Genomic DNA, 13,993 nt, shown 5'->3' with positions numbered 1-13,993 from the left:
GGAACAACCTTGTCTTAAATTAAGTACAACTAACTTGGATGTTTAAGTAGTTTCAACTTAAATTACATAAAAGTGACTTACTAAAATTGGTTGAATCTTGTATAACTTTCTTAATCTTTTAATTACTTGTATAAAAATCTTATTTTGATGAGTTAAAGCAATGTAAAAACATATATTGTTGTAACTTTTTGATCATATAATTTTTTTACAGTGCAGTTAACGTCATAAAAAAATGCAAGTTATAAGTTTATAGTAGTGATGCACCAAAATTTAATTTTAATTCCCCATAAAGGCTTTCTTTTACTCAAAGTAAAATTGTTGTACTTGGTTAGCTGAACTCTTCATGCTGTTAAGGATGTTGTGTTCTCAGGTGATAAATTGAAAGTATAATCATCAATTCATCAATAAGCGAACTAATTTTTTACATATTGCTAAATAGCATCATTGTTGGTTGTAGTGTCCACACTAAAGACATGTTTACATGTAGCTAATCCACAGTGTGTGCACAATAGACATTGAATGTCTACCGGTAATTAAATGTCACTGTTTTAGTAAAATTATTTGTCAGAAAAAAAATATTTCTTTTTTGTTGCCAAAATGTCTGCCCAGATGCCCAGGTGAAATGAGGAACAAAATCATAACTGGACATGTTGATCAAGAGAGAGGCACAATGACCTCTGCTGTTCGTCAGAAATATGCAAATAATGGTAAAAATGTGGCAAATGTGTAAATTTGGCAAAACAATGAGTGCTCAATGTTTATTTATTTTTATGCATACCAAGAACGTCAAGTAAAGCATATTTGGTTTCAAAAGTATCTATCAAAAGATAAATGTGGAAAACGTGGTGTGAATTCGAAACTCTTCCAAAAAATGTTGTACTGTACATCTCACAGCTTTTAAATGGCTTAGCAAAGCCAAGAATTGCAAGGGGAAGATCACAGACACTTCAGGCCTTTCATGCACGGACACACACAGGGCACGCTCGCAGTTCTGACGTGTCTGGACCGACTTCTGAAAGAGTGCGGCTCCGAGTATTAACGGGCCGCACCTCATCGTTCTTTGATTCCATAACCCACTCATTATTTGATGCTTAAAACCTCATATTATTGTCTCCTTGAGTTTTAAATATTCTCATTTCTTTAAGCATGCCTGCGTCCTGTTGCTGTGGATGGGATGTGTCAGTTTTCAGTCACATGAGTGGATGCATTGATTCTGTGCCTGCAGCCGGGGGCTTTGGCTCGGCCCAGCAGGATGCATTGCTTCTAATAGTTTATAGTAGTTTTTCATCACATGGGTTGTTTAAATCTTATTTGAAGAGCGTTCATGGCCACGTCTAGCCGTCACGTGAATGCAGCGTGAAACGGAAACCTCTTTCAGGTTTGTTTTTGTTCGTGTAGCTTGTCTGTCGTGGCCATCCGGCAGTGTAGAGTGTGACTGCTCGGGGAAACGAGCAATGGTCTTGTAAATAAACTTTGGCTTTAAAAGCATTCTGCATTTCAGGAACAAGTTGTTTTGACCAGTTTCTGTACTAAGGCTTTGAATGAAGACCTTGATATGACAAGCTTGAAAGAGAAGTACCCATGGCAAGAGGTACATTAAATCAAATAAAAAGGTTATTATACTGTGGCTTAGTCTTGTAGAATTTAGAAACTTTTATTTATTACAATTGTGATTTTTCCTAACAAACAACTTTGTAATCGCATCTTTAATCTCACAATATCTAACAATGGCAACTCCATATCTCATGATTTAAACTTTTCTCTTGTAATTTTAAATCTCCGTATTTTGCTCTTAAATTTCACACATACAACTTTTTACTCAAAATTGTGACATTTTGTTGTTATTGTGTGTGTGTATATGTGTATATGTGTAATATATTTATATATATATATATATGTATAATCTCATGAGCTAAACATTTGCAGTTGTATTAACATTAACAAGGATTATTAAAATCTGTAGCAAATGTCTTTAATGTTCTCTTAATGTTTGTTAGTTAACGCATTAGTTAATGAGACCTTATTGTAAACTGTTACCATATATTTTAAACTTTCTCACTATTACCTTTTTATTTTACTCTGAGGCAGAAAAATGCTTCTGAGAACCTGTTTGTTAACATTATTTAAAGAAGTGGCTTGTAATTGTGTGTACGCTTTAATATTCAGTCTGTACAGGCCTTATTATACCATCCTTAATTGCTCTTTGAACATTTCTGATCTCCCTGCGTTTCCCACCAACCCTGTGTATAAAAATACAAATGCTGCACGTGCTGAGCAAAGACTGCCTTGAGCCTTTCAAAGCTGGCGTTGTGTATGATTTTTCAAAATGTGCAACATTAACCAATCAAAACGTAGAGAACTGTTCCACTATTGTAATCTCAGAGGCCAGTGAGTGTGTGGACGCCCCCATAGACCTGCCTCTACTTAATTTGCGCAGACTCGTCACTATAGTAACTGATAGGCGAGTGGAGGATGGCTTCTGGCTGCTCTGTGAATGGGGTGCATATGAAAGCAGCATGCGGGGTGCTCTCCTCCCCCATCAACACACACACACACACACACAAGGATGGTTATGGAGTCAGGTCGCCCAGTGCTTACTGAGCTTGACAGATTAGCCCTCAGGTGCTAGAGAGGAGAGAGAGACAGATTTTGCTTGGCATCCGAGGCAGTTCCTCAGGGGATGAGGCAGCCACCACAACCCCCCTCCACCACCCCTCTTTCAGCTCCGCAACTTCTCATCGCCAACCCCCCCTTTATCCTTAAACCAACCCCCATGCATCAACAGACATCCACATCCACCCCCCTCTGGTTCCTCCCCCTTTAAATGTAACGGACTTCAGCCCGGTACAGGCAAGCTCATGCACTGCACTCACAATACACGACTCATGGCATACTAGTTGATCGTATCATAAACGGTGCGGTTGAGAACCCATGTTTTTTTGAGAAACATGACAGGGTTTCCCAAAAGGTAGAATGCATTATCTTTCTCCCTTCTTAAGTGCCACTTGTTAGAACTATTGTAATTTCATCTCTGGAGCCAAGACTGAAACTCTTCGATCTTTCATGTTTTAAATCTCTTTATGATTTATGACACTTATGATAGATTTCACTGGTTTGAAATCTGGCCGACCGATTGTCAAGTGTACATACGCGGCAAGGATAAACAGAAGTGAAAGAGGAGGGCAAGAAAACAGAGTTGCTATGTTGCAACATGCACTGTCTCATTCATTTTACACTACCTGAGTTTGGGCTTGGTAAGATTGTTTTATTGAGCAATAATGCTTCAGATTGATCAAAGGTGTATAATGTAACAAAATATTTCTATTGCATTCGGCCGTTACTGGAAGCCAGAGTTATAGTTTATAAAGTTATAAATATGGATATTTTTCTTACAAAAACGCTTCAGAAGACCTTTTATTGACCCCCTGGAGACGTAGCCTATGGATTACTTTTATGATGGATGGATGTGCTTTTTTGGGCTTTAAAATCAAAGTTTCCATTTACTCCCATCATAAAGCTTGGAAGAGCAAGGATAATTTTTAGAATAACTCTGAATTTGTGTTTGGCTAACAGAAGAAAGTCATATACACCTAGGAATGGCTTGATGGGGGAGTAAATGATGGGATAATTTTCATTTTTGGTTGAACTATCCCTTTAAATACTTCCCTCTAATGTATCTTCCACTTGATAAAAAGAACAGTACTTCAGACTGTCAACAGTAACTTGAGCATCAGTCTCATAGTGTACACTTAAATCAGATGTTGCGACGGTCATTACTCCATCCCGCCCCTTATGTAGTGGATTATCATCTCTCTCTCTCTCTCTCTCTCTCTCTCTCTCTCTCTCTCTCTCTCTCTCTCTCTCTCTCTCTCTCTCTCTCTCTCTCTCTCTCTCTCTCTCTCTCTCTCTCTCTCTCTCTCTCTCTCTCTCTCTCTCTCTCTCTCTCTCTCTCTCTCTCTCTCTCTCTCTCTCTCTTCCCCCCCCCCCCCCACCTCTCCTTTTGTTTTAGTTTTTTTCGGATGAGTGGCTCTGTCCGTTTCAGATCAGGGGGTCACGTAGTCCCGTTTGTCGGTCCTGGGCAGGGATGTCCCAAACCCCACCCTTCCCCCACCCCCTTCCAACAGGCCACACGTTCCTGCTGCTTATGAATAATATAGGCCAAACTCCGTGCCATCGCATGCGGCGGGAACAAAAGACGAGCGCCTCGCAGGAGCCGTAGACGAGCGTGCTGCGTGAAGAGAACAATGGTTGACGATCGCGGTGAAGACCGACTGTAGGGTTGACGGAACCAGCGGAACTAATTTAACCAGGCCAAAGACAACTGAGCTCTGAAGTAGAAAGTGCTCATTACGTGACTGGTCAAAGTCAAAGAATCATAGCTAGCACTATAATTGCAGAAGCAGAGATAAAAGCTGCACGATTTTGAACTGCTGGAAACTTCCCTTCTGTTCTGAAACGTAGAGATGGTTAAAGACACCATGAAATCAAAATAGACAATTCATGTTTGTTTTTTTTGCACACTTTTTTCTTCATATGATTTTTTTCATCATAAAATAACTTCCTCTCCATTTTGCAGCAACATCTCTGATGACGTGTTTATTGGCGTGAGGGTGGGACAACCTGTCACTCACATGACAAACCACAACCAATCAATTCCCAATGCACAAAATCAAGTCATTTGAAAGGACATTTTTTTTCTTGTCCGAGAAGCAGCTCTTATATGTCACAATAGGGAAGAAAAGGCTATCGCAACTTCAATTTCATGCTGATTTTAATCAATAAGTCAACTGGTGGCAGTATTGTTTACTAGGTGGCTGTCAGTTTCAAGCCCTAACCTGAAATAATGATGGCAAGTGTGAGGACGAGATGTTCTGTTTCGTCTCTTGCGTACACTGACCCAATACGGCTTAAGAAAGAGAAAAGAAAACAGCACCTGAAACAACACGCCGGCTTCTCTTCTTTCCAAACAGATGTGCGCTTCGTAGGAACAAAACACAAGCATTTTAAGTCATAAAATCTCACGAGCGGAGAAAGTTTCGAGTACTTTAAATCTGGGGGGGCAGTGCATCTCACCACCTCATAAAAACATTATGATGTTCTTAGAAAGAGGCAGAAATGTTTTTTTCCACGGTTGCTACAAAGCACAGCCTTTGTCTCGTCCGCATTGGCCTTGGCCCCCGCTAAGTCGTTCTGTTCCAGCCCAGTTCACACCTTACAGCCGACTGAAAGTATTTGACATCTCCAAACACACATGGCACCGCGTGGCAGAAGATGGGCCGCAGACGAAGGCTTTCTGTCGTGCTCTGCTCCCTTGTGGCTGTTCTGACGTGGATGAAGCCCACCTAATGTGTATGTGTTAATGCTATTGACAGTGGAAAATGTTTAACTCGCAGTACAGTTGTTTGGCATAGTGACTTTGCTGAATTGGCCACCAACTGAAAGAATATAATTCACTAATAATTGCGTACTTGCATGTACAATAAAAGTTTGGGGTCAGAATGATTAAAAAAAAAATTAACATTATTCTTCAACAAGGATGCATTAAATTGATTAAACAAAATGACAGTAAAGACATTTATGTAATGTTGCAAAAGATTTCTGTTCAAATAAACGCTGTTCTTTCTGTTCATCAAACAAAAAATGTATCACGGTTTCCATGAAAATATGAAGCAGCACAACTATTTTCAACATTAATAATAATAAGAAATGTTTCTTCTGCAGAAATTCAGCGTATTAGAATGATTTCTGAAGGATAATCTGACACTGGAATAAACTACATTTAAAAATAGAATAGAAACAGTTATTTTAAATTGTAATAATTTTTAACAATACTACTCTTTTTACTTTATTTGATCAAATAAATGCTTTGGTGAGCATAAAATATATTTTTTAATCTTTCAGACCCCAAACTTTTACATAGTTTATATACGTTATTGAAGATTGAATTTTACAAGCTCATTTGACCTATACACTGAAATTGCTTTTGCTGTCATCTAACATTCACTTAAAGTTAGTCTTTAAAAACACTAATCATTTAATAACACTGTTGTAACACTGGAAAATCCATTTTTAATACTGTACATTATAATTTTGTGGTGATTCACTTAGCATTTAATGAGATTTTAGTTTTAATATAGAATTTGAATATGTATTTATCCCATATATGGTTTGGGATGTTTCTAATTGTAATCCTAAATTTAAGTGATTATATTTAATTTGTTAAATTAAATAGAGTTTTTGCACCATAACATTTTCAAAGAGGTTTTATGCACAAATATGTGTGTGTGGGCTTCGTAAATGAGAAAACAAGGTGAATGACACAAAGGGCTTGAATCTCAATCATCCCAAACGCACAAGGCTTGTTGAGAGAGATAACGTTTCAGTAACAACCCTTGAAGCAGTCTGTATTTGCATTATAACCTTTCTGATGTACTACGTACTGTACTGCTCTAAAAGCTGATAAAATCTCACCTGCCGAGATGGGCGTTGGCTCTCACTGGAGGAATAAACACAAAGAGGAGCGAAAGGCAAATGCATTAACAATCAACTTAAAACACGGATAATGAACTTTGCTCAAAGCCTTTGCATTTTTCTGACACTTTTGAATCTTGGATTAAGATGTGGATACCAACAAGTTATATGGAAGCCCTACTTTTATTGGTGTCTCTTGCTTTATAGCCTTTAAATCTCTCTTAAGGCCCGTTCACACGGACAATAACTATGAAGTTTTAATAATTGTATGAGAATATATAACTGTGGCAAGCAGGACGAGGTCAACACAAAACAAGTTCAGGCCTGTTCCTCTCTCAATCTCCACTGTCGTCGCTCCTCCTTTTCTGCTTCCTCTCCTCCGTGAGAGATACGAGACCCGTGCGTTGCGCAGGCGTCGCTCATTATAATCACGCCACCGGCTCCGCGCCGTCCTCCCACGGCCCTCGACCTCGTCCTGCTAGCCACAAAAACATAACTATATCGATAAGGACACCGAAGAATGATATCACTGCAATCGCTTTCATAATTATGATTTTTTTCAAGCTGATGAATTATAAAAAATATTGATAGCCAATTTAAAGGGCTCAATCATTTAAAGGTAGGGTAAGTAATTTCGGAGAGGCTAGCAATAGCAAGCTAGATTTGAAAGTGTTAGATCTCTCAGAGCGTCTCCAAAGCCACGCCTCCTTCAAAACACAAGATGCGTACAGCAGAGTGTGCAAAGCGTACCGTAGACACACACATAACATTCCAATAATAATGAACGGAAACAACTTCCAGAGCTCTTACTTGTACCACCTGACTGCTGCAGATTCATTTCAGCGTTAATGGTGTTTACATAGAAACGTATAAATCCGGGTCTGAGGACATGAACGGCTTTGGGTAGAACGTCACGTTGCCGTTTTTGTAATTACGGTTACAACATGGCGTGAACACAGAATTAACTCGTTGTTTTGGTTCAGGAGGAACTGTAAAAGGCGGATGTTGTTTGTTTGCGGCTCTCCGTGAATGTCTGTCTTCTCTGCATAGACTCAAGAAACGCTTCTGATGACTTGTAATGTCTGCTCGAGCAGGTGCATGGAGGTATGGAAACAGTTGACGCCTTTAAAAAAGGCTTAAAGACTTTTATTTTTATTTTAAGCTACAACTAATGATATTATAACTGTTTTCTTATTCTTATTTTTATTGGTCTTACTTTTGTAATGTGCTCTCTGTAGCACTTTGAGATTTGTTCCCAAATGAAAAGTGCATTATAAATAAAATTATTATTATTATATGTTGACAGGCAGGTAGGACAGCGTATCATTGACAAACCTTTTTTTGATCCTGAGACTTCCACAGAAGATATATGTACATGTTTTAATATTTAGTCCACTTCTATTATTGTGTAGAGTTTCAACCAGTATAACAAAAAGCGTTTATAAAAAAATCCCAACCGTTAAAGCAGCAGAGGACAAACCTGCAGTGCGTGCTTAGAATATACAAACTGATATTATACACTGGTGTGGACGCTAATATAGTTATTGGTGTGAAGGGGCCTTTACTCAGATCTAAGTGGCTTGGTGGGATCCTACCGTCCATAAAAAACAACATTCTCCCTGGAGACAGAAGCTGGGAACCAAGAGGGTAAATGACATATGGTTATGAAGATCGAGGAGAAAACCGGGAATGGGAAAAGAGGGTTGTCCCCAGAACGGACTGACCTGCATGACATTGATTAGAATCAGAATATGAAGTGTGCATGGTGGTTGGGCCAGGGGTCGACAAGTGAATGTACCAAGCGGAGGAGATGGGGACCAAGGGTTGGGGGGAACGCTTGTCTCCCGGAGGTTAGGGGATGGGGGATGTGATGCTTTGGGAAAAGGGGGCTTTAAGGGGGGTATAAAGACTGTAAATCCATGGCTGTGCTGATGCCTCAGAGGTGACTAGCTTTTGTTCGTCGGTGTGGCCATTTGAAACGCAAATGATTATTCATTCCTGTGCACCATTGATCTACTTCTGGGACCTCCTAGTAATGACTTGTTGAATTTGGGCGAAGATGTCTACCACTTTTGGCAGTGTAGCTGTTGGCTGACCGTGATACTTTTTTTGGTTTGTTTCAGGGAAATATGCATTAGTCTGATCATGCCCTACTGCCTTGTTTTTTTTAAAGCTGAGGACATAACTGGGTCATTCCCCGACTCAACCCCCATGAGTGTCCATCGTCGTAGCAGGCTACTGTTTGCTAGCATGTTGTGACTGCTTGTGAGTGCTTGTTTTGTCGCACAGAAAACTAACAGATAATGATGGGGGCAGGGTTCGTTCTGTGGGGGTAGTGGAGCTGAATGTGTGTTTGTGAGACTGGAAGCTTTTTATTGGCTCCATGTGGCCGACAGTGCTTATGGTTGTACTGCGTGACCGGGCATTTGTGACAGCCAAAACCCTTTTCTGCGGTGACCGTACATGCTGTTTTTAGATCTGTAGGATGGTAAATTGCTTGCTAGAGTATTTATGCACTTTACTAAACACAGCTGAAATGAGTCCAGCATTTTTCAGTGTTTCAGAGGTCAGTGTTTGTGTTGTCTAGAACGTTTATGAAGCATGCAGTTGTTGTAAGAAAGTTGGAACAATGAACCTATAGGATTATAAACGGTGCATTTTATTGATTTTTGTTGCAAGAGGCCCGCAAGTATGATGATGCCTTTGTAAAAGACCCTCTTCTTACAATTATATAGGCAACTGTATATTTTATACATTAAGGCCCATATTATAATTGTTATATTGCTTCTGTATAGTCATCGTTACACATGGGGATGAAGAGAGTTTAGCTACATCTGGAATCACATACTCCCTTTAGTACTTATTTTGAACAAGTAATTACTTCACGAGTATGTTCTATATAGTATGAATGTGTATAGCATGAATGTAGGCCTACTACTTTCACAATGCTGTCGTTATCATGTGACCCACCAGCGTCAGTTACGCTGACATTCACAAATCCTCTCCCGTGGCCTCATGGGATAGTAAAGTGTCCATCGAATGCACACTTCAGAATCTCGCCGGAAGTAGTAGGTCATCCATGTACTTTATGCCCACTCTTTTATGAGTACTGTGAATTCAGACATTCGTATATTGTCACATACTGTTTTACGCCTTCTATATAGTAGGGAGGTTTGTAGTTTGTGAAGTTTTGTTTTTGGCCCATTTCTTGCTGTAGAAGTAGAAGCTGTAGATTTGTGAGTTTTAATCACTGGTGGGAAAATTGTTCATTCTCTGTGGACAAAGGTTGCACTATGCTTTTTGAGAGCTTTCATGCCCTAGGACATTGATGCATTCTTTAAACCAGTCTTTAACCAAACTTGCTCGCACAGCATAACCCTGCATATTTGAAAATACCCTGTGGCTCCGTTTGACTGGGCATTTAAAGGTGCCTTGTTATTCCCTGCCATTTCATTTATGGAAAATCACACACCTGAAAACTGTTTTAAATGATTTAGGTGACTTTTTGTGTCCATAGTCATTTGCCACCTCACTTTTGGATACGTTCGAGCACAAATGATAGACTGCTGCCTCCCGAACAAAAATAAAGTATTTAAATTATGCGGAGTCGGACACTACCCATCCATTTCCCTCAAATCTAGGACGCTGCCTCAACTAAAACATCCATCATTATCTGCTGGAGGCTGTTTGAAAGGAAAAGCTGTTTTTAATGACACCGCAATACCTGTTACTTAATGAGTTTGTATTTTGAATTGCCTTTCTGTATTAGTGAAAGTAGGTTTCTAGGCCTCCCTGAAGAATACGGCTTGTCTTTTAATATCAGAAATAGCCTGCCTAAAGTCTTAAGTTATATAGTATAGTCAAGCCGCGGGATGAAGGCGAGTTGAGTGCCGCGAGGTCGATTGTACGAACCGCTTTTGCTCAGACTCACAGTGTGCCGCTCACCGTGTGTTTGGCGGTCTTGAAGCACTGCTTCTTTGGCTTTGTGCATGTAGAGTTGGCCAGAATCGTATTGATTCCTTTTCACAGGACTTTAAACAGGTAGTGAGGTCAAGCTGCCGATTTTACTTGTTCAGGGCTGCATTTGTTTTGGTCGCCCTCAGATGACTGCCAGTATTATGTAACTGACTCAGTTACTGAGCCGTGACCCTTGCGTTGCCTCAGAACACAAACCCGGAGCTGCAGTCATTCTGGCATGAATAAGTCAGAACCCATCAAAGCACAGTTTTGCTGAAAGGTTTAATAGCACTGAAGTGGTTGTAGCTTACTGTTGACAACTAGGAAAGAAAATACCTTTTTCCAATTATAACTAATAATGCTGCATAGAAGTTTATTTTTTGCTCTGTTTGCATTCGCCATTTTTGGCCTTCTACCTTTTATTAAAGCTGAGCAAATAGCACATACTCTATTGAAAAAGATAAAGGTTTCTTTGGATCATTTGCTTATTCATGCCTTAAAAAAACATGTTCATTACAAAACAAGAACATATGAAAAACTGTCTTGCATTAAAGGTGCTCTATGTAAATTGTTTTTGACTGTACTAAAGCATAAAACTACCATATGTTTGCAGAGATGTAGGAAACATGCTAAGTTTCTGTAGAAGTTTTTACTACAACCATGTTTAGCGACTGTGTTGTGCAGTAGGACGCTTGTTACAAACCCACGTTAAGCTCTTATAATTAGCAAATATGAGTCTTTTTGTTTTGTTTTTCCAGAAATAGGTAAGGACAAATCATCCCGCCATAAAATAGGTTTTGGTACAGCAAGTGCCTTTCCTATGAAAGTACTGTAATAACTTAATTGCTTAATGAGGACATTTTATGTACATGATGAATGCTGTTTCGGTGAGTCGTAAGAGGAGCTCATTTGATTGGTTTATTGAATGAAAGATGTTTTTTTCCAAAAAGCTTTGTTTTTATTAAGTGCATTGAGCTAGAGCTTTTCTCGATAAACAAATGGCAGTGTTTGGAAAGGCAAGGAATTCCTTTATTGTTATTTTTATGTATGTATGTACTATATAATGAAAGTTAAATTAAACGTTATTGACACACAGGTCTGAAATGTCTTTGTTTTTCTTTTCATCTAACAGTATATCAAGATTCCTGCTTCCTCGGATTCTCCTGATGCTTTCCGTGTCTTCTCCTTCTATCTGTCCAGTGACAGTAAAGACAAACCTCAGGCCAGCTTTGACTGTATTCACCAGTTTGTTTCTGGGTAAGACACTGATGTAAAACTTAATCAAATAAGGAAAAACACTTCACAAACAAAAGTTCAAACATACAATACAATACAATACAATACAATCCAATTAAAGGGGTCATGACCTGAGAAATCAAATTTGCCTTGATTACCTTTTTTTTTTTTTTTTTGGCTAATTGTTATGCTTTTTATCTTATGTTGTTATTTGTATCTGTACAGCACTTTGGGGCAGTAGTGACTGCTTGTAAATGTGCTTTATAAATAAACTTTGACCTTGATCTTTTGACATATAAGAAGTTAAAACATCCTGCAAGTTTCATTGCTTAAAAACGTCCTGCTCATTATAAACAACGCATTTATTTATTAAAGCTCCAAAAACAGCTCGTTTTGATATTCCGGGATCTTTGAATAATTATACATCATCGCACTATAGGCTCCACCCACTGGCATTCAGTCGCTTAGCGGCTGACACTTGTTACACTGGTGCGAGCGTCACGTCAAAATCATAGTGCCCATTATAATCACTGACACTGTCTACACTGATACAGTATACATATGTGCGTTCAGTTTCTGATGTGCTCCATGTACTAGAGTCTGTTAGCAGGACAAATGAAAGAGTGAATTTTTTTTTTCGATTTAACGCATCCTGTTTAAACCGCTCATTTGCATCTCTGTACAGACTTCAGGAGAATCCCAGCTTCGGAAAAAAGTGGGTGGTTTATTTGAATGGCGTCTCAGATCGCGTCAGATGATTACATGTTTGTTCGGAGCATTTTGTTTAGTAAACGAGACAGTGTATTGGAGAGTTCGCAAATAATCTTTTGTTGAAAGATGAAGCAGTTAGCTGTATTTAATCTGACAGCAGCTGCATCACACACTGCAAGTAAATGATTTCATAATGCTTTGTCTGTAAATTATGGTTTTATATGGATAATGTTTTCAAAACACTTACTCATGTGCAATAGTGATGCAATTTCCTATGCAAAGCCTTAAAAGAGTCTGATTCTTGAAAATAATATGTATTTGTTTGTTTTTTCGTGTGCAAAAAAACTTTATTAACATAAGTGAACCTCAAGGAACACATTAAAAGAAAAAGAAAAAAGTCCATGTCATGACCCCTGTGTAAAAATAACAGTATTTGTATAACAGTATTATAACATGTTATTTTCTCAGTGGAGCACATAGTGACAGTTCATACTGACTGGGAACTGTCAAGCTCCAGAAAGAGAAGGGGAAAAAGCACCAAAAATAATGAATATATTATTAAATAAATAATTCATACAATACAAATACTATACGACTTATGGGGAAATAATGCAATTTGAGTCATTATTCACTGATAATCACAAAACACCTTTTAATTACTTAATGCAATAATAAAAGTAGTAATGTTTACTGCCATTAGTTATTGTGTGCCTTGAATAAATCTGAGCACTGAGTGTTGGTGGTTGTTTGTTAGGATCAACATTTACTTGGACCTTTGAACCCAAGTTCCATTACAGTATTTGGCGTCACGGTCGGTTGTGAAGTTGCTGCTCTTGATCGGGGTGGCACTGATCTGTTCGCTCTCCGCTCAAAGGAGACTTGTAGTCTCACAATACTCCACTTGTCTCGCTGAAGAATAGCATTACATAGGTTTGTGGGAAAGAGGATGCAAAGCAATTCCACAAAAACCGGTTAAGACCATTAGTCATAAATTAGTCACTGACTTTCCGGCTGCTTTGTGGACAAAGGGAGCAGCTGTAAAACTTACAAATGCGGAGAGAGGAATTCAACATATCAGTCTTTTCATAGCAGGTTGATGCTCAGAGCTTTTAAGGAAACTTCTGTGAAAGTTTCACACTGATTTTGATTCAGCCAATCATTCACAATGCTGTTAACGTTATTACACAAACAAACCTTCCAAATCCGAAGTTATCTTGCAAGCCATTAGCACGTTTTTAAAAATTATTTATAAAAATATATGTACGTAAAAAAATTTTTTTTGATTTAATGGTATGCTTCAACTAAGTTTTTTTTTCTTGCAGATTTTCAGTTGCCTTGCTATAAATGTACCTTTTTTAGCAACATATAAATGCAGTTTTTTAAACTATGTATTAAAGAATCCTGAAAAGTGTGTGTGTGCAAATAAATATATATACATACACATAAGTGTGTGTATGTGTATGTGTATATATACACACACACACACACACACACACGTATATAGTCAAATATTTTAATATATATCATTTATAAAACAATGTTTATGTATTCAGAAATAAGAATTGTATTATAACTGATAGGTTTAATATAAATACATTTAATATTTGTATAATTTTTC

The 13,993-nt window shown here is 38.4% G+C and overlaps 1 protein-coding gene across 1 annotated transcript in view; it reads left to right on the top strand.

Annotated features, from left to right (window-relative positions):
* The window catches only part of LOC307003445 (RNA polymerase II elongation factor ELL2), a 41,185-nt gene that overhangs the window by 11,523 nt on the left and 15,669 nt on the right, over nt 1-13,993 (top strand). Inside the window, exon 3 of the mRNA XM_079621834.1 lies at nt 11,561-11,685. Within this exon, the coding sequence (XP_079477960.1) occupies nt 11,561-11,685 (125 nt within the window). The remainder of the gene's footprint in view (nt 1-11,560; nt 11,686-13,993) is intronic.

Source organism: Phoxinus phoxinus (genome assembly GCF_949152265.1).
Source record: "Phoxinus phoxinus genome assembly, chromosome: 8".
NCBI classification, from domain to species: domain Eukaryota; kingdom Metazoa; phylum Chordata; class Actinopteri; order Cypriniformes; family Leuciscidae; genus Phoxinus; species Phoxinus phoxinus.
The sequence above is the reverse complement of the archived record's forward strand: the minus strand, read 5'-3'. Positions and strand labels throughout refer to the sequence as shown.